Source organism: Nilaparvata lugens, chromosome 12 (genome assembly GCF_014356525.2).
Source record: "Nilaparvata lugens isolate BPH chromosome 12, ASM1435652v1, whole genome shotgun sequence".
NCBI classification, from domain to species: domain Eukaryota; kingdom Metazoa; phylum Arthropoda; class Insecta; order Hemiptera; family Delphacidae; genus Nilaparvata; species Nilaparvata lugens.
In genome coordinates, this window is record NC_052515.1 from 20832215 (window position 1) to 20853987 (window position 21773).

Here is a 21773-nt window from a genome sequence, read left to right on the forward strand (position 1 = left end):
TTAACCTAAGGAAAGTTATCGGCTCCAAAGTGGTAGATTCTTGATAAACTATGAATGGATCTATCGCCTATGAATGAGAAATCCAATTTTCAGAGCAAACCAACTTATAATCTTCAGAAGAATTTTGGCAATATACAACACAAATCTAAAAAAAAATAATACCTTACACACTTAAACATCCTAGCATCATTACAAGCTAAAATACTTATCCAGTTTATATAGTTGAAAACAATGGCTATAGGCTTGTAAACACACGAAACAATTATAGACAAAATTAGAACACTATAGACTGTTCAAAACTCAATTTAAAACATTAAAATTTTCAATTTAACAGAAAAATATTCAGAGAGCACAAAACACTTTTCAGTAGCCAGCCACTATTTTTTAGAGAAGAAGGAGCACAAAGTACAGAGCAAAGCCTTGTATTTCGAAACTGTTATTTTAAATTTATATATCCTCTATATTATCTGTTAATTCTGTTAACTCTGTTTCGGTGATACCATGGAATATGCAACACAATTATTTACGATAAATTCTCAGTCAAAAAGTTGTCCGTATATCGATTACTCTGATATTTACTATCAAGTTTTATAGATCTCGAATTGAAGATTCGATTTTAATCGAGAAAAAATGTAATATTACAAATACCCCCCTCTTGACATAAAAAATTTTACTGTTTGAGAATTTAAAGAAAAAAAATTACATTGAAACAAATGGAAATTGTTGAAATTAAATTTGAGAACAGTAACAATTTTTTCTATAAAAACATTAAATGTCAACTATAATTGAAAATTATTATAAAAATTCATCAATAGCATTTGTTATATGTTTCCAAACAATATTTCAAAGTATAGAATATCAGAATTACTTTTGATTTAGCTTTATAATTTAAAGGAAAATATCTCAACGGAAAGTTATATATAAAGAAGTTATATATAAAGTTATATATAAAGATGGTTTTTGAAATTGCACATAAATTTGATAGATAGAAAAATTCAATTTTTATTGCATAAAAAAATGTAGTATGTTGAATAAAAAAAATTATTATTATTATTTTTTTTTAAATGAATTGATGAATTGTTACATTTAATTTTCACATAAAATTTCAATAAATCAAAAATGTTCATTTCTTTCACTATTGACACGGTCAATTTCACGGTTGATTTTATCGATGCAAATTTTGGAAAACAGTCCGTTAAGGCACTCAGTATGAATTTCAGTTAAGTGTGACTCCAGTGTGATCTGAATACTCATAGTGTTGGGCTGATCTGGATGCACGTAGTGTTGGGCTGATACTTGTAGTCGACTGATGCATACCAAACTCGATACAGGTGACATCTCAGTTAGCATTTCCTCATGCTTGTAGTAGATGGCTGCATACCAAACTCGATACAGGTGACATCTCAGTTAGCATTGCCTCATGCTTGTAGTAGACGGCTGCATACCAAACTCGATACAGAGTCACGTAAATTTTGTATCATATAATTATACAATGTACATTTCAGGCTTGAAATGTAATTCGTTTTTTGGAAAAGAGATAGTCGCTGCATACAGGATTAACTTAGGTGAGGATTAATTTAGGTAAGGTTTGGTTTTTTGATATTTTCAGCTTTCAAGGTTTAGAGTTCTGCATACAGGAATAATTTAGGAGAGGATTTTTTGAATCAATTCTTTCATGATACTGTGACTGTTATTCTGAATTCAAAGTTATGAACGTGAACATGGATGGCAATTACCTCCAGGTAATGTGGTAGTGTTGAAGTTTGAGTTAGGTACATGGTCAGCAATAGGCGTTGGCATTGTCATTGGCATATGCATTGGTGTTGGCATTGTTGTAGGCATTGGCATCAACATTGGCGCAGGCATTGGCATCAGCATTGTCGTAGGCATTGGCTTAGACATTGGTGCAGACATTGGTGTAGATATCGGCGTAGTTATTGGCGATGGCATTGGTGTAGGCATTGGCATCAACATTGGTGCAGGCATTGGCGTAGACATCGTTGTAGTTATTGGCGTTGACATTGGCGTAAACATTGGCATCGACATAGGCATCGGCGTAGACATCGGTGTAGTTATTGGCGTTGACATTGGCATAAGCATCAGCGTAGATATTGGCGTTGGTATTTGTGTAGATATTGGCGTTGGCATTGGCGTAGACATTGGCATCGACATAGGCATCGGCGTAGACATCGGTGTAGTTATTGGCGTTGACATTGGCATAAGCATCAGCGTAGATATTGTTGTTGGTATTTGCGTAGACATTGGCAGCAACATAGGCATCGGTGTAGACATCAGAGCAGATATTGGTGTTGATATTGGCATAGTTATTGGTGTAGATATTCAATTAATGAGTCACACTAGTTCGAAAATCACCCAAATGTTCTTAACACTCTTCATGGCATTCACTTGTTGCTGATTTCGAGATTCACGTGATAATTATTTCAATGTTAATGTCCATGCTGTACCTGTTATCTTAAAATGCTTATAAACTAAAAAGAAAATTTTTATTAGGCTACCAATACAATCTAATACACATGAAAATTATTTCTAAGTATATAATCAATATAAAAATGAAATTTGTTAACATCTTATTATACAGTCAGCAATACCTAAATTGTGAAATTTGGAGACATCAATTACAAAATTTCAATAAAAAAAATAATTTCATTTCCATTTATTCACTGTTCAAATATTTTATAAAAAGCAAATTATTCATATTATTAATCATCGTTTGTTGGATACTATAGTTTATTTCGACTTTTCAATGTTCTAACACAAACTACATTTCATGACAAAACTTTACTATCAATCATTAAACAAGAAATCATTCAAAACATCAATAATATTTTGCTTCAAAGGCAATCAATATTCATAAGTAATCATCTGCATCTATGGCAATCAGCATTATTAATCATTATTTTGCATCTATGGCAATCAGCATCAGTAATCAACACAAAAAATATTATCTCATTACTGCCTCTCTAAGTCATAACCTCTGTTATATTCCTTCTTTAGGCAATGATGGGTTTCCATCTCAAAAAACAATCACATACCAGCAAAATTCTAATCAACAAACCCCACTAAAAATTCTACATACACTCCAGCATCCATTTCAAACGATAATCAATCATATCAAAATTTATAGAATAAATAGTTTTTAAAATTTAGAAAAAGACATCAATTACAAAAACTTTAGAGAAATTTTAACCTTTAACTCATTTCATTTATAATATGACAAAACTTTTTTATTTAATGACACATTATTCAAGTTAACTTTAATTTATATTGAAAATCTCATAATATGGCGACACAATTCATTAATACTTTAAAATTTTAAAGTTTTATTATTATAACAAAAGAATTTATACATAAGATTAAATTTCAGCATGTTCTAAATTGAACCATTTATTTTTTAAATAATTTCAGAATTTGAAGACTGTATAATAAGTACAAACATTTCAAGATTACAATACAAAGACAATCAAGATAATGGATAATGGGTAAATAAGTTCCCTAAAAAATACAAATAAGAAAAAAAGAAAAATTGAGTAAATAGATTTCCTAAATAATACAAGTAAGAGAAAGATTAATTAGAGCCTATCCTACATGTCAGTTCTAAACTTTCATAAGGAAGTATATTTAATAAAATATACTGAAAATGGGACATAATTTGCTCTGAAAACCTAATTACCTAATATAATACCTGACAAAAAAATAGACATAATTAAAATATGTAATACATGATGAAAAAATATACCGCAAGCAAACAATTATTTACACTACAATGGATAGATTTTAGAAAAGTTAAGTTTTATCAACAATTTAAAGATTAGGAAAATAAGCTACTATTTTAACTTCCAAAATTATTTCAGAAAAAAAATACAAATTTAAATGACTATGGACAAGATTGGTTAAGATATGAATCATAGAAGAAATTTACTGACATTACACAAAGACAGGAAAGAATCGAAATTTGAAAAGATTAAGGGCCAAGAAAAATAGGCTACAGGAAAGAAAAAAGACACAATTATGGACTCTTACCATACACTGCGTAGCGATTATGCTATTCTGGATCCCGGCATAACACAGGATTCCTAATCATAACATAGTGCTGGGGAATACCCTTTCATCATGTGATTCACAGTCATCATCTTGTAAGTAAGCAACTTGAAACAACCTTTGAATACTAACACATCAATGTGAATTTGTGCTTTGTTTTCTTCAAGAACATGATTTTATTCATGGGTTCATTTGTTTCAACAAAGCCATTTTGTTTACAAAAGTCGGTCATGTTCACTAGATAATGCTTTGCATACACCTTTTCAATTTTCAGTTGAAAGTTGAATTCATCAACTTGATACAAAGCAAGATTCATTTTGTTTACATTGTTCCTAACCTCTACAGAAACCTGTCTCATGTAACATTCACTTTATTTACTGTTTTCCTAAGTTTCAATTTGGCAATACTACTTTCTTTACTGTTGACTTTCAATAAAGACAACTCCCTACCTAGTACATTACTCAATTCTACTATCTCACTAGGATTTACTTTTTCAATAACAGTAACTAGGCCTACATTATCTGAAATTTGAAATAATTGATCTTGTATCTTAACACTACTATCATCCTGCTTCAATTTGCTTTCATCTTCATGATTATCTTTCAATGTTTCATGTGTATCTTTTAATAGAAGGTTTATACTAACCTGCTCTTATCTAATGCTAGCAAATTCTTGCTTCATCTCATCAAACCTAGCACTTTGATCTTGTTTCAAGTTATCAATCTTAGCATTTTGATTTTTAAACATTTGGTCTAACTTAGCATTTTGCTTATCAAACAGTTGTGTTAAGGCAGCTATTAACTCATCATCGTTTTTAATATTTTTCATATTGTATGCCATTTTGCTAGTCTGCACAGATAATATATTCATTAGGACTTGATCTCTCTTGAACCGATTTCCCACTCAGCAGCATCTCATTCATAACCTATCAAGACATCAGCCTACACATAATTTCTATAACCAGGGATTTCATGGTGTACCATTTGGGACATATTTATTTTGTAATTCGGTCCCACCACAGGGGTAACATTTGGGACAATTTGGAGATTCAGTCCCACACCAGGGGTACCATTTGCAGTGCTACCAATTTCTCCTAAATAGGTTGGATAGCATTTTTCAACTATCAACCTAAGGAAAGTTATCGGCTCCAAAGTGGTAGATTCTTGATAAACTATGAATGGATCTATCGCCTATGAATGAGAAATCCATTTTCAGAGCAAACCACTTATAATCTTCAGAAGAATTTTGGCAATATACAACACAAATCTAAAAAAAAATAATACCTTACACACTTAAACATCCTAGCATCATTACAAGCTAAAATACTTATCCAGTTTATATAGTTGAAAACAATGGCTATAGACTTGTAAACACACGAAACAATTATAGACAAAATTAGAACACTATAACTGTTCAAAACTCAATTTAAAACATTAAAATTTTCAATTAAACAGAAAAATATTCAGAGAGCACAAAACACTTTTCAGTAGCCAGCCACTATTTTTTTAAAGAAGAAGGAGCACAAAGTACAGTGCTGTCTCATCTATTTTCTGAGTTTTAAATTTATTCATCTGCCATATTTCCTCTTCCCAAGTAGCAAAAAAATATTGTCTCATTATTGCCACAACATTCAGCAACATTGTTAAAGATATTGTCATTATAATATTGTAGCAGTATTGTCATAATATTTTTGCAATATCAAATCATATATTATGTAAACATTGTTCAGCAATATTAAATAATATCTATACAACATTGTCACAATATTGAATAATATCATGTAAATAATGTTTGGCAATATTGAGATAATATCATACAACATTATTACAATATTAATTAAAAATTACCTAAATATTGCTAAGCATATTTAATATATCTATACAACATTGTCACAGTATTGAATGATATACCATGTAGATATTGTTAAACATTTTCAGATAATATCAATACAACATTGGCACAATATTGGATAATATTTTTGCAATATCAATCATATTCATGTAACATTGTTCAGCAATATTAAATAATATATATACAACATTGTCGCAATATTGAATAATATATCATGTAAATAATGATTGGCAATATTGAGATAATATCAATACAACATTATTACAATATTAAATTTAAAATTACCTAAATATTGCTAAGCAATATTTAATAATATCTATACAACATTGTGACAGTATTGAATGATATACCATGTAGATATTGTTCAACATTTTCAGATAATATCAATACAATATTGGATAATTCACCAAGTAAATATTGTTTAGCGATATTTACATAATATCAATATAACTTTGTCACAATATTGAATGATAATGTAAATATCGCTCAAGTCTAATCAAAATTCCATTGAATTTTTCTACTTGAATCGAAATCAGCAAACCCTTCTTGTTCAAGGATGACATACTTGTTGGAGTCGAGCTCGAATATGGCTTGTTGGGTATTTAGCTTTTATTGCAAGGGTCAAACAAGTCTAGACTTTGGTTTGAATTCTCCTTGTTGATCAAGGCTGACAAACTGACAAAGAGAGATTGATTATATTAGAATGGATCTAGTTCTTTACTCAGGTATGTTACAATATACACTGGCTTATACACTTATTTACATTAAAATGACAGTATTGCTAATTATTCAACAAATTTGACAAGGTATGAAAAATAAATGGATGAGAATGAAGATTTAATGCAATTTAAATAACGATAATATAATATTGTGATGTAACTACATAAATCGGCCGTGTTTCAGCAAATAGTTGTCAGAGAGAGAAAGAGAGAGAGAGAGAGAGTGAAAGAGAGAGATTTGATTAGATTAGAGTTATTTATTTATGTATGTTACAATATTTACTGGCTTATACATAAATTTACGGTAATGCTAATTATTGAACAAATTTTACAAAGTATAAAAAATTAATTAAAAAAAATAATTAAAAGAGACAGAAAGAGAGAGAGAGTGAGAGTGTGTGAGAGAGAGAGAGTGAGTGAGAGATTGAGTGAGTGAGTAAGCGGGAGAGAGAGCGAGTGAATAAGCATGAGGGGAGGAGAGAGAGAGAAGTGATAGAGAAAGCGAGAGAAGATGTTTTGTCCTGTATATATAAGTACTCATCCAACTGCCCACTATCCCTAGTATGTATAACTAAAGCTATTCAACTATAGCTGCAGTATTTACAAAGCAGGGACCTTCTAAACCTTTCTGGATAGAAAAAGTTGAAAAGTAGACAATGATTCCAATTCGCATCAATAGATCAGAATTCAAAAGAGTGAGACACACCACTATATAACTGGATTTTTGGCTGAGAATCTTCTTGTCTTTGCTGGCAGGTAGCCTACTGAAAACTAAATTCTAAACTGTAGCCCAATACTGCTTCTTCGTTTCGAGTACATCGCAGTACTGTTCCATAATTTGAAGTAGGCTATAGTACATGAACGATACATAGCCTATTTAGTATAGAGTTCACTGTCACTTCGTAATCTGAGTTGTGAGTGAACTGTTCACTTATATCAACCGTTAATACCTGAATTGGATGAGTCATACCTGTATTGCATAGATTTTTCTAATCTTCTATAAGTTTCTATAATATTCCATAGTTTCTTATAGAAACATAATAAATGTTAAGAATATGAACTTCTGAAGAATGAATTAACGTTTGAAATATTATAAATGCATAATATAGAAGTTTGATTGTAGGAAACGTGTCGCAAATATAATATAAAGGCAATAACATTTTACAGAACACACTACAGTTTTGTAACACTTTTTGTAGATGAAAGAGGTTGTCACACTAGTTTTTGGAAGATTTGCTGCTGAAACTCTCATAACTCTCTTCCTATCCTAATGTATAGTATGTATCAAGATTATAGTAAGTTTACAGCAAAATAATGTAGGCCTACATGTAAGTTCTAGATCTTCATTCAATTATCTTCCGTATCATGTGAATCACGATAATAATTTGTCTGTGTTGATGTTTAAGAGTTATCTATAATAAATTATAGCCTAATTAAGGAAATAATATTGGCTAATAGACAGACGTAGGTGACAGGAAATTCACGAATGACGTATCATCACACCAGAACTACTGAGCTGATTGACTTGAAATATTTTGCATATTTATTCTTAATTTACCGAGGATGGTTTTAGGCCTATTTTGAATTCTTGAATATTTCAGTAGGTCCAGTTTTTAATTGACCGCCATTGCGGAACACGGGTTATCTACTAATTATAATTTTATAGAATCTCACATCTACAAAGCACACCCAACATACCCCAAATGTTTTCATTACATACTTTATTGGACGACACACTATTGAATTTCATGTTGAAATAAACCTGTATAGATTTTCCTCTTTTGTGCAAATAGAACTTGCTACTGATGTTGAAGAGTCATTTTCAGATACGATTCAGACTAAATACTTGAACGATTGTCATTACTTCTCGATAAGCCCAATATTTGATTCATTATTGATACGGTAATGTATTAATCATTACACCTAAACTTCCAGCACATGCGGAGTAATGCATCGTTAATTTTGTGTATCAACATATCACAAAAACTATCATAATAATATTGAGAGTATTGAGAGGAGAAAAAGTATCTTATTTGTATCACATGTATCACATTATTTGCTAGAAGCTCATTTGCAGAGGCATCACAGTTTATATAACTCAAACGCTTCAACAATATTTGTCTCTGAAAACAGTCCTGAAAGCTTCTTGAAGTTAAAGTTATTATATCCACAAGATAGCTGCATTATTGGTAAACATCTAGGATCTTAGAAAGCTGTTGTTTTTCATTTTTAATGTTTCTATGTATGAGAAATAATAAGTTTCATCACAACCCATAAAGTAGTTTTTCGGAAATTGTGATAAGTAGTAATTTCCAGAATTCAACAATCAAGTTATTAATTACATACTGAGTCAATTAATCTACCCAGTAGATCTATATATTAATCAGAGAGCACTTAAATACCTTCAATTACATTGTAGTCGCTTGATTCAATTAACGGAAATCGAAATATTGAATGTCAAAGAATATTAACTTACTGTATTGTCTCTTATGATAAATTGGAGACTATTTGAAAGAAAAATAGACGATATCTCTCCAGTCTTTGAAATGAAATTCACCTCGAAAGTGGAGATATTTCGTATTTATTTCCATTTACAATAATAACAGAATTTACTTTGCACCCAACCACAGCCCTACCACCAGTGACTGGTGGGTTTTTTTATACTCTTTGCATTCTGGTTCTGTTAACTACTAGAAGATCGATATCCAAAGGTTCTGATTGTGACTATGATTCGAAAATTGGTTTTCATGGTCTAGTATTGGAATGGATTAGAGATATCAAATTGAATTCTATAAAAGAAACTCAGGAACTAATTCAAGGAAAGTTGTGAGAACAGCAAATGTTATGCCAACGATACTCCCCTGTACAGGAGTCAATTGATGTAGCATATCATCTGCGACCGTCTCATCTACTTATACCTCTTATCCTTTATAATTACACATGCATATTATTTTTGTTCCAGAGAGGAAAGCAGATCAATATTGGTGGCACAGGACTCTTTCGATTTGCCTTCAATCTCGACAGAAGTGACCGATGTGACAGACAATAAGCCGAAGACGAGCAGTTTTGGAGCCAGTTTACATTTGGACGATATGGGCGCAAGCGGAAGTGGCCAGGAAGACAGCAGCACTGAAACTGTACAACTGTTGAAAGAAATCAAGCATTTACTGTTGACAAGAGATCACGACACCTCGACAATACAAAGAAGTAATACACTGACCACTATCGATGATCAGCCCAATGTGGGTGCGTTTCTCAGGCGACTGAGTCAGGTGAAGCGGGCCAGATAAGAAAACAATCAAGATATCGGGACTCTTTGATACAATATTAGATTTAGCAACAGTTTATTTGAATATGAAATATTGAGGATGTCTTAGGCCCGGTTGCACAAAAACCGGTTTGATTTTAACCGTGATTAATTTAACGAGAACCAATCAGAGAAGGTCTTTCTGATAAGACAGCTTATCAGATTGGTTCTTGTGGAATTAATCACAATTAAAATTTGACCGGTTTTTGTGCAACCGGCATTTAGAATTCGTTTCTCAGACGACTGGGTCAGGTGAAGCGGGCCAAATAAGAGAATAAACAAGAAAAGTAGGACTCTTTGATAATAATTTTTACGTTTAGCAACAGCTATTTGAATATGAAATCTCGAGGATGTCTAAGAACTCATTTCTCAGACATCTGAGTCAGGTGAAGTGGGCCAGATAGGAGAACAAACAAGAAAACAGGACTCTTTGATACAATATTAGGTTTAGCAACAGTTTATTTATATAAATCTCGAGGATAAGTATTAGAATTATATTTGATGTAAATCTCATAAAATTAAAAAGCTATATCTAATTTATCAGTCTGTTATAGTTCCAATTTATTTATTAGCAACTGTTCACTACTGTAAAGAGTTACTGTGATGTCCACTGTAATGTACTGTGGTGTACACTGAGTGATGTCCGCGCTGCCCACGCTACAGTGGAGAAAGATAGGAGAACAGCGTTGAAGACTCTTTGCCTTGCCACTGCCTTCTATAGAGGATCGTTGATACCGGTATATCATGATTAACTCTTCGTTATAGTTTAAAATAATCAATTTAGTTCATTTGTCAAGTAATTATAGTTTTTAATGATTGAATAATAACATTTTTCACAATAATTGTGATGGAATATTTTGTTAATCAATTTGATTTGTACATTGTCAAAGAACAATCTGACAATCAACGTTGCGAAGCTACAAAATGATAGCGCTATTTGCTTTGTCGAACAATGGACAAGGATAGCAACACCAATCAATGTTGATCAAATTCTATGATGATACTATGGTATAATACATAAATATGATGATATAGGCTAATTTGCTTTATCAAATTTAAACCAACTTGTTTTGAATGTTTGTTATTGTAAAAGGGTGTTTAGGCTATATAGTTGGAGTTTTATGTATGAATTAGATTCTTGGTTGGTTTGTAAATAATCTATTCAATTATTGAAGTTATTGTTCAAAAATTTGGTCTGAATGTTCAAAAGAGAGTCATTTTAAAATTGGCGCCTGTGCTAACGATATAATCAGATTGATTTGTTAAATCATCGATACCTATTGATCGATAAAGTATTAATATCGATACAGTATCGATACTTTTTGTTTACATTCATCAAAATGACTGTGCTCATGCTCAATGCCGGTTTTTTCTTTTAAAAATAATAATTCTGAAATTATTCTAAATAACAAGTTTTATCATTATTCTACGCGGCCTCCAGTTACAAATTGATTGATTAATTAATTATTATGGTGAATTCTGCTAGTGAACTTTGGCAAGATTCTACGTCTAATGTAAGTTTCAACATAGGCCTAAGCTTACGCTAATATTGAATTTAAATGATTTTATTGGTTTTTAGATGATTTTAGCTATGATAAAGTAATAATAGCCCGTTTCTATTTACAAATTACAAATTAGTTAGTTTATACAATCTGAACATTCAGTGATGAATTGAAAACTAGAGTTTTTTTTGTATGGTAAGTTACTGTGTGAGATGGAGCGATTGTAATTCCACAACATACTTTTACTTGAATTCTCACACTACTTATGCACGGTACTTTTATCATGTACAACTTAACTACAGCAATATCTTTTATTTAGTATAGACCTAGATAAGTATAGTTGAAATTCAACCCTGTTAGGCCTAGCTTATAGATTTATGGGATTGCAGAATAATTGAATTTAAATGACATGGAATGTGCATGGTGGATTATTATTTACGTGTAGGCTACTGTACTGTACTCGTAACTTACCGTAGGCCTACACATTCCCAGGCCCACCGGATTTATGGTTAAGCTAACAGTGATAAATTTTAATCCAATTGAAAAAATGTAGCACAACTCAATATTTTTAATGAAAAAGTCATTATCCTACATTAGAATTTAACTTACCATAAAAAAAGTTTTGTAATAAAATAATTACAAAATAAATTGAGATTCATGTCTATTATTAACCTGTTTCATACCTGTTGCACACATAAGCGGTCAGGCGTTTCAATTTACACACTATTGGAAACTGAATACCGTACACTACATAGGAACTGAAAACTGAAGTTAATTATTGAATTAGGATAGATAGATAAATGTCTTCACAATATTAAAAGTGATGAGGGCAAATTTGAGGGAATAAGAGCCTCCTCTTCCAATTAACCCACAAAGTATTTAGTTACCTTAAAAAAATATTAATTTACCTTAATCATAAACAATTTTTCAATGCAAACTAAAAATGAAAGAGAGAGAGAGATTGATTGCATTTATTAAGGGCGGAGTTAGGACTCCGGGTCCTCTCTGCCACACAACCCTTTACATTTCATACAAATGAAAAGAGAGTGACGCTTATGTCAATATTTAATAATTGATAGTTGAGCTTTAGATACGGTAATAGAACTCTTTTGATGGTTATATTGTTTTTCTGAACTTTATTTGATCTAAGAAAAGCCTTTTGAAGATGTCTCTAATATAAATACTGTAGATTGTTTCTCTACTCAGTAGCCTACACAAAACTATTTCTAAAAATGTTTTTATATGAATGGTTTTCATTCAGTGAAAGAAGTGTGTCAACACATCACGGCTCAAAACAGCCGACTATTGTTTGCTAATCACCACGCAGGTAGACCCCAAACTTAGTCTCAAAATACCTCTTTTTCCTTGTTGGTCCCAAAGTTCCGGTCACCAACTCAGCCTATTGGAAGATAGGCATCATTCTTAATTCAATGGTACACAGTTTATCACTGGTAAATACTGAGGAGATAGAAACCGATGGATTTACTTAGATGGAAACCTCAAGTCGGGGACATACTTTTCATGCAGGGTTCCGAACCTACTTCAATCATGCTGGCAAATGACTGACCGGTGAAATAGACAACGGACTTGAATGGGACAAGCCTCACCTATCCATCATAATACAGTATGACCTGTTCTACCGCCACCTCTCCACCCCACAGAAATATCGGTCATGAATCGTATCGGAATACTGAATAACAGGTGTGCCCCCAGCTTTGCATAAAGCTAATACATAATTAATAACATAATATATTCTCAAATAGGTTGATTATCAGCTTATAATTTGAGAATTTAAATTCACTTTAAGTATATTAATATGAATTCAAAGTATGAGAATCAAAGAGTTTTTCTTTAAATATTTATTCTCCAACTGTCTATTTCAAGTTTATGTGTTCATCATTGAAAAATCAAATGCTTGCAACGAAGTTCTATTCCTCTCCTTTCAATAGAATTTCTTGAATGTTTCAAAATTTCAAAACAATTTCATCCTAATGCATAATATATAGCAACGCCCCTAGGTTCTTCACACTAATAACAAACACAGTTACATGATTAATTAATTTCCTTGTTCCAATATTTCCAATGTGCATGGGAAGTTTTGATCAATTTGAGTTCATCAAATAATCTAAAACGTTTTCTCCATGTGATTTTCCTGTACTCTGATAATAATATTGGTTCCGATAGCATACTTTCCTTCATAATTTTCCTGTTGATCCATAGTAAGCCATAATGGCTTACTATACAGAAAAATCTGACAATGCTTTTCATTCCTCCTCACAGGCCCATCCATACAGTGTGGATATTTTGACAGAACTACTAGCGTTCATGAAGGTTTGTCTAGTTAATTAATTTTCTGTTTTATTATTTTGTAAAGTAGGCAATAGTTTTGAATTAAGTACTGTAATAAGTGTTATAGAGAGCTTCTGAGTTGAATTGAAAGTTGATAGAGTTGAAGAGAGGTAAAGTTAATAGAGTTGACTGTTTAAAGTTGAAAAATTGAAACTTTGTGAAACGTCTCTTAGAATTTTTATCTAACAATTTTCACAAGTTTGATTAAAATTCTCTGTGTCTGAATAATCAAACTTTTCCTCTTATCCTTACTCTAAAAAATCCGTTCAACTCTTGATCTTATAAAAAATATAAAAGTTTCAATGCAGAAATTGCCAATTATCTACTGATTTGACGATGTCAATATTGGATATGAATATAAACAGTAGAGTAATTCTATCTAGATTACGAATCCTGCTTTTATTCAAAGCCCATGTAAAGCAAGTAAAGTGGCGAATTTTTGCCGATTCAATAATGATTTATTAATAGATTGGCACAATGATTTGTAGGTGTCTTCTGTCTGTTCCATAAATGTTCTGTATACAGGGAAAAGAGCCATGGACTAGACATGGATAGTACGGCTATATATTGAGATTTATTTCAAATTCTGATCATTCCTTGGAAAATAACATAAATGATTCTGTTTATAATTAATGCCGAAAATTTGAAGTAAGTCTCACTGAAACTGTGTGATTATTTTATAGCCTATGTCTAGTAAGAAGGAGCTTGACATTTCTAATGAATCTTAATTAAAATATTGAAAATTATTTTAATGTATGCGCTAACTATACCCTAAAATCTTTATTATATTAAGTTCAAAAGTTGAAACATAAATGATAATCAAATAATTTTGTTTGTGATGTATCTTTACAGTTAATATGGGGTTCTTTCATGAGATGTTTTACAGAAGCTGATGAAAAGTATTTCATCATTTGAACTAATAATTATTATGTATTTTTGTTTGTTTGAAATTTCTTCCTGGTGACTAGGAGAGTAGGAGCTTCTCCATAATTGGAAAGCACTGACTCTGTTGTCAATTCCACTTTATTAAACAATTTGCAGGACTGCAATTTTGTGTTGAAACCAACACATCTTCAGCTGGTTTCAACACGAAACTTTATGCAAATTATTCAATGAAGTGGAATAGACAACAGAATCACTGTTTTTCAATCACGGAGAAGCTCCAAAACAATGTATTCAATTTATCAATTATTGGCTATTTAGATATTTATGAATATTAATTTGAGATATTTTCGTCCAGGGTATGAGCATCAGTTACATTCTGCAGACTATTGCGGATTTCTCTGAACCGGTGGCCACCATGAGAATTTCCCACGTATAAGCTACATATATACTTTGAGAATTCTCCTTCCAACTACTCTGGCGGTGGACCTATCCAACTGTCACCAGTATGCTGAGCCAATTGGAATAAGTGGATCTCCAAACTCAGAAAACATGGCTGAATCGGATTTTATTGGGTGAGTAAATGCAATCTTCTAGAAATTACTGATAGTAAAATATTTTGCTGTCTAAACTAAAACTAAAAATGCCTTTTGCTTTGTACGAATTTGTCGTCGATTTATTCAGTACTCTATCTATAGTGAGGTCCTTGTTATAACGGCAGTGGAGCAAGATAGGAATTCTTCGCCTTGCCAATGTGTCCTATCTGATAAAATATGAACTGTTCTTTCTTGTTAAGCATGTTCAATTATGTTTTATTGGCCAAAAATTAGTTCTCAATGATAATAATAAACTTTCATGATTGAGATTTGGTATTTTGTTTATCAATTATATTTATACATTGTTGAAAAACGATAGCAACACCAAAGTTAATAAAAAAATCTGGTGTGGCGCACTCACACAACTTTCCTTGCCGTTATGAAAATTGATCACCTGACGCTAGTGTAAACGCGCATCTCAAGTCAAAGATCTGAGCCAGCTGGTGACAGTTCAATAACGCTGGATACACACGAGATCTGCTATCTCTTTATAGTGAATGATTTAATAGAATCAACAGTTGCCAAAAGTTTTCAATTGAATAATTACATTTTCTCAAATTTTGAGCTTATTTTCAATTTTAGGTGAAAATGTTACTGGACATTAATTGAAGAGATTTCCATGCTCAATTTTTTCCACTCGAAATTTTTTCGTTTAAATTATATCTGAGACCTGATAATTCGAAATCTAAAATCGAACTTTGCATAGATGGGGCGGAGCTCCTGAAATTTTTACAGATATGGGACTTGTGGCAGTTGATAGAGCTTATCAATGACTATTTTAGTTGGAGCCGTTTTCGAGAAAATCGCGAAAAACTCTGTTTTTGACAACATTTTTTCCATTTTAGCCGCCATCTTGAATTGCATTTGATCGAAATTGTTCGTGTCAGATCCTTATATTGTAAGGACCTTAAGTTCCAAACTTCAAGTCATTGTGTTGATTGGGAGATGAGATATCGTGTACACAGACGCACAGACGCACATACACACACACACACACACACCACACACACACACACACACACACACACACACACACACACACACACATACACACACACACACACACACACACACACACACACACACACCACACACACACACACACACACACAGGGGTGCCCAGCCCCCCCAACGGCAATGGTGCATGCCCCCCCCAATCCAAGAATAATGCCACCCCCCCCAAAGTACCCCAATTCCCAACCCTTTAGTTTTTAACATTAGTCAGTGTATGAAAATGAAATTCACATCTTACATTCTAAAAAGGACATTATTCACCTTTGGTCTTGTGAGGAATTCTTTCTGTTTCATAATATTGTAAAAATATATACCATCGTTTCTTATCTCGTTTAAAATAGAAATAAAGTATCTTTTTGATATTATTTTTGAGACTAGCAGTGCACCCGTTCTTGTTCGGGAGGACTAGAAAGTACTACATTACATCAGGAAAAACTACATGGCAAATATTTTAATAGGATATTAAAAGATAAGTAAGGAAGGCTTTGCTTTTTAAATTTTGAGGTTACTTATAAAAAGTTGAATAATAATATCATTGATAATTCTTTATTGCAAAAGAATATTGCATAGCAATTTTGGTACCTAAACATTCATACAAATTTGGAACGATTTTATTCATACAATATTATAATGTCGGCAAGTTTAGGTATTCTAAATCCTATAATATTAAACGAGCAATTTCTGTTTAGATGTTTACATATTTTGATGTTTAAATGTTTAGATGTTTGTATTCCACCGGATCTCGAAAACGACTCTAACGATTCTCACGAAATTCAGAACATAGTAGGTTTATAATATAAAAATTCGATTGCACTAGGTCTCATCCCTGGGGAAACTCGCTGAAGGACATTAAAGAATTTATCCATCCTTGGAAAAACAGCTGATAATTTCGTCGTCTGTTGATGATGGAAGTGAGTGAGCGAGTGCATGAGTGTGGGACTGAGACAAAATTATGACTCAGCTGTTGAACTTTTGTAGGTACCTAATCCAATCAAGTACTTAGTGGCAGTTGTACAAAAGCCGGTTAAATTTTAATGCTGACTAATTCCAGTAGAACCAATCAGATAAGCTATCTTCTTGAGATGGTCTTCTGTGATTTGGTTCACGTGAAATTAATCAGGATTAAAATTTAACATACTTTTGTGAGAGAAATTTTTGCATTCCTCTGCGAATTAATCTCAATCCACTGTGATTAGATAGAACCTTTCTGTATGAACTAAGAATATTTTTTATAATTTCTTCTTTCGTAATAATTTTTATATGCTTTTGTAGGTACTCCAGAGCGGAGCTCGGTGTCCCGATATTTATCATAAATTGGAACAGGTTGTCACTGATGTTGTGTTGTTGGTAGTATTCACTTTTTAACATCACAGGAGTAAATAACACAAGTCGAACAAAATGTATCTTTAAATGGTTTGGTTTTTGGAATAGAGATATCATCTGAACAAGTACATTTTGTAAATTCTATCTATTAATACCAAATATCGGGGCACCGAGCTTTGCTCGTTATTTATTCATTGATAAACAGAGCTCAATTCTTTAAAATGATTGGGGAAGTACTAATGAATTTTTTTTATGGTTCTATATGTATTTTGGGGCGCTGAATTCTAATCTGAAATTTGCTGACACGCCAAAGGGCGACTTCACCATCAAAATTCTGGACTTTTTTTAAGTTTTCAATTCAATCTCGAGAACCTTGAATTTTTCGAGAAAAAGCATTCTCTATATAATATTAAAGATAATGAAAATTCCAATGAATTGAGTGGTCGCGCAGGACTACTTTTTGGATTTTTTATCTGAAATTTGTGATATTTCCCCCATTTTCACAGTCTCGCATATGCAACGTTGCGTATCTTATGGAACACTTCAGATAAAAAATCCGAAAAGTAGTCGAGGTTGTGATGAATTTTCTCCTCTTCTCACTCCCATTAATTATACTTCTGTTTCCAATACCGTTCAAAAGTTACAGCCAATTGAATGATAATCTTTATTTTCTCATTTTTCTTATGATTTTACTGTTATTAAAGAGTCTCTCTTAATTGAGTACAATACATGATAGAAACTTGCGATTGGTCTTAAATGAGAGAAAATTTCATGCTGTATAAGTTGAGTTGCCTTAAATTGATCTTACATTACTGTTTATATCGAAAAACTGTCGAGACTGTGAAAATGAGAAAAATATCGCAAATTTCTTGATTTTTTGAAACAAACGTATCTTATTTCACGATTATATTTTTACAAAAATCATTCACCTCACATAAAAGAGGAGATTCTTTTCTTCAAATCAAGACCAAGTATCATTTTGAGTTACCGAGACACACAGTTTTGAATATAGAAATCGGTCATTTTTCCATGCATTGAAATATGGGCTAAAATACACTAAAGGAGGAATTTCCTATTTTTTTACAAATTTTAGTGTTATGATACATGATTTTCAACCGCCTTGTCGAGCTGATATGAACGAGCTGTAGTACGAGATGTACGATTCAGTCAAAAGTTATAAGTGATTAAAGTTTTGATCCTGGACGTATCCTTATGTGTGCCCCCCACTAGGAAATACTGAAATCTAACGAGTGATTCTCATAGAACATAACCTTCGTAAGGTGATTTCAGCCGAAATATGTTTCTTTTTTTTAGGAAGGCCATGATGAGGTATTATAATGAGAATTTGAATTTTGGCAGTAGGACATGATTTTCTATTTCTGGGTGTATTCCCCCTGCCACAACTACTAAATTCAAAAATACCTAAGGAATTCTGTTCAGAATTGATATTGTTAATTCACGTGATGTGTGGCTTTCTATCATTACTAGAAAAAGATCCTAGTTGTATAGGGTAGAAGTGGTAGGTTTGCATAATTTTGAAAACCCCTTAAAAAATACCCCATTTTTGAAACTCTTAGCTCCGGAATAAAAAATCGTAGAGTCCTGCGCGACCACTCAATTTATTGGAAATTTTATTATCTTCAATATTTTAGAGAATGCTTTATCTCGAAAAGTTAAATGTTCTCAAGATTAAATGGAAAACTTAAAAAAGTCCGATATTTGGTTTTTTGGGAGTTTTGGGGGTGAAGCCGCCCTCTGGCGTGTCAGCAAATTTGAGATTAGAATTCAGCGCCCAAAATACATATAGAACCGTCGCGAAAAAATCTTTCGGGCTGTTTCCTGAAAAACGACCATTTGACTGGACTATTATACAAAATAGAAAAATTGATGAAGCATTGCAATAATTAGCCTACTTGATTACTGTGTGGTAAATAGGGTGTAAATTTGAAAGATTAAAATTGGCTTCATTTAATATTTTCCACAAATTTTTGACAAGAGAAGTTTTTTCTTCTGTCAAATTCACTAGAGTTTGCGATGTTGTTTATAATTGCATTCCCATTTCAGAGACATTAATATCATCATGAAACGCCTTCGAAATTAAAATAATTATTAGATTAAAATGTTCATTACAATTCAACTTATCATTGTGCTTTTAAGAAAATTAGGTTGCAAGGAAACTCAAACACAGGACCATTAAAAATTAAAATTAAGCAAAGGAAATCAGAATAATAGTAGATGATGAAGTTATAATTTATGTTTGTCAAAGATTCACCTTCAAACTCATAGACTTAAAATTACTAAAATTCCTGCTTACAAAATATTTTTTATGCTTTATATTAAGTTACACTTGGCAAAATATAACATTGTAAAGGTGAGAAAAATTATTTAAATTAACCACATTAGGATATCTCTATCTAAGTTAATACCTTCATTTTTAGCCATGATTCAAAATGTTGACAAAAAAAAAAAAAAATCATGCCCCCCAAAAATGTTGATGGCGCAAATTGCGCCATGCCCCCCCCCCTTGTGGGCACCCCTGCACACACACATACAGACACCAATACCCAAAAACCTGAGTTTTTGGACTCAGGGGACCTTGAAACGTATAGAAATTTAGAAATTGGGGTACCTCAATTTTTTTCGGAAAGCAATACTTTCCTTACCTATACTTTCCTTACACACACACACACACACACAACACACACACACACACACACACACACCACACACACACACACACACACACACACACACACACACACACACACCACACACACACACACCACACACACACACACATACAGACACCAATACCCAAAAACCTGAGTTTTTGGACTCAGGGGACCTTGAAACGTTTCGTAAACGGAAGTAATACTTTCCTTACCTATGGTAATAGGGCAAGGAAAGTAAAAAACTGTAATTATTGGAGCTCTCTATAGCACCAAGTCCAAGCAGTTTTGTAAAATGACGGCGAGATGGCACCACCATTCATTTCTATCTATTTTCAATTTTGTCCCAATTAACGTGAATTTTTTTAAATCGAATACAAACGGCAAAACCTTTAGGGATGCTAACACGTTTGATAAAAATGCATATGATTTGGTCCAGTTACCGTTTGCACTGATTTAGCTCTTAATGAATTTGTTCTAGAAAGACGGAACAAATATAGGTTGTATGCAATTGGTAATTGCAATAATAATTGTATTTCGTATGTAATACAAATTATTTTCTCTTTATACTCAGTCATCATATTTTTTTAAACCTTGCACATGCCGGTACTGAATATAAGACTGCATGTTTTGTCCCAAACCGCGCATGTAAATTGGTCCGTTCACGTTCACAGTGTTCGTTTTTGGTCTTGCCAAAGGATTCTAACATGATATAATAATTATTGCAATATCTTGATTGAATTTGGGATATTTTTGGATCTATGACGTTCATGAATTTTCTTCTTACATGTTTTTAAAATAGGTTTCTGCGTGGAAAGCCAATGCTAGAATTTTAAACCTATTCAAGATTCAACAATTTTCGTCAAACTCCTCACACGTAGTTTCAATAATAATTAATTATCATTCAGTCTACATAAATGAAACAGCATTATATCACCAAAATGTTATTATTAATTTAAAATATGTGTGTGTTGAAAGCTGCTCGTCATTTACTTTGTCTAGGCGTATTCCTTCACCTAGTGCTAAAACTCGCTGTTAGAACGCGGCACTGTATCTACTTCATTACTTATTTATGGTTAATTGCATTTTTAAATTAAATCCTATACTATTAAACGAGCAACTTCTGTTTATATGTTTAGATGTTTGAATGTTTATATGTTTGTATTTCACCGGATCTCGAAAACGGCTCTAACGATTCTCACGAAATTCAGAACATAGTAGGTTTATAATATAAAGATTCGATTTCACTAGGTCTCATCCCTCGGAAAACTCGCTGAAGGACATTAAAAGGATAATTATTATTCATCCTTGGAAAAACATATGATAATTATGTCGTCGTCTGTTGGTGATGGAAGTGGGTGAGCGAGTTCATGTGTGTGGGACAGTGTCAAAATTATGACTCAGCTGTTGAACTTTTGTAATCATGCAATCAGGTACTTAGTGCCGGTTGCAAAAAAGCCGGATTATTTTCAATCCTGATTAATTCCAGTTGATCCATCTTT

General features: G+C 32.3%; 2 protein-coding genes across 5 annotated transcripts in view; both read left to right on the forward strand.

Moving 5' to 3' along the window:
* Positions 1-10015, forward strand: part of LOC111061903 (transient receptor potential channel pyrexia) — a 32608-nt gene extending 22593 nt beyond the window's left edge. For both annotated transcript variants that reach the window (XM_039439111.1, XM_039439110.1), the window contains exon 11: positions 9592-10015. In XM_039439111.1, the coding sequence (XP_039295045.1) occupies positions 9592-9919 (328 nt within the window). In that variant the 3' untranslated portion in view covers positions 9920-10015. The remainder of the gene's footprint in view (positions 1-9591) is intronic.
* Positions 10016-11264: 1249 nt separating this feature from the next.
* The window catches only part of LOC111059057 (ETS homologous factor-like), a 72436-nt gene continuing 61927 nt past the window's right edge, over positions 11265-21773 (forward strand). The window contains exons 1-3 of one of the 3 annotated variants that reach the window (XM_039439114.1): positions 11265-11450; positions 13719-13769; positions 15028-15244. In XM_039439114.1, coding sequence (XP_039295048.1) covers positions 15222-15244 — 23 coding nt within the window. In that variant the 5' untranslated portion in view covers positions 11265-11450; positions 13719-13769; positions 15028-15221. Of the gene's footprint in view, positions 11451-13718; positions 13770-15027; positions 15245-21773 lie in introns of those variants that run through there. The other 2 variants (XM_039439112.1, XM_039439113.1) reach the window with 2 other exon arrangements.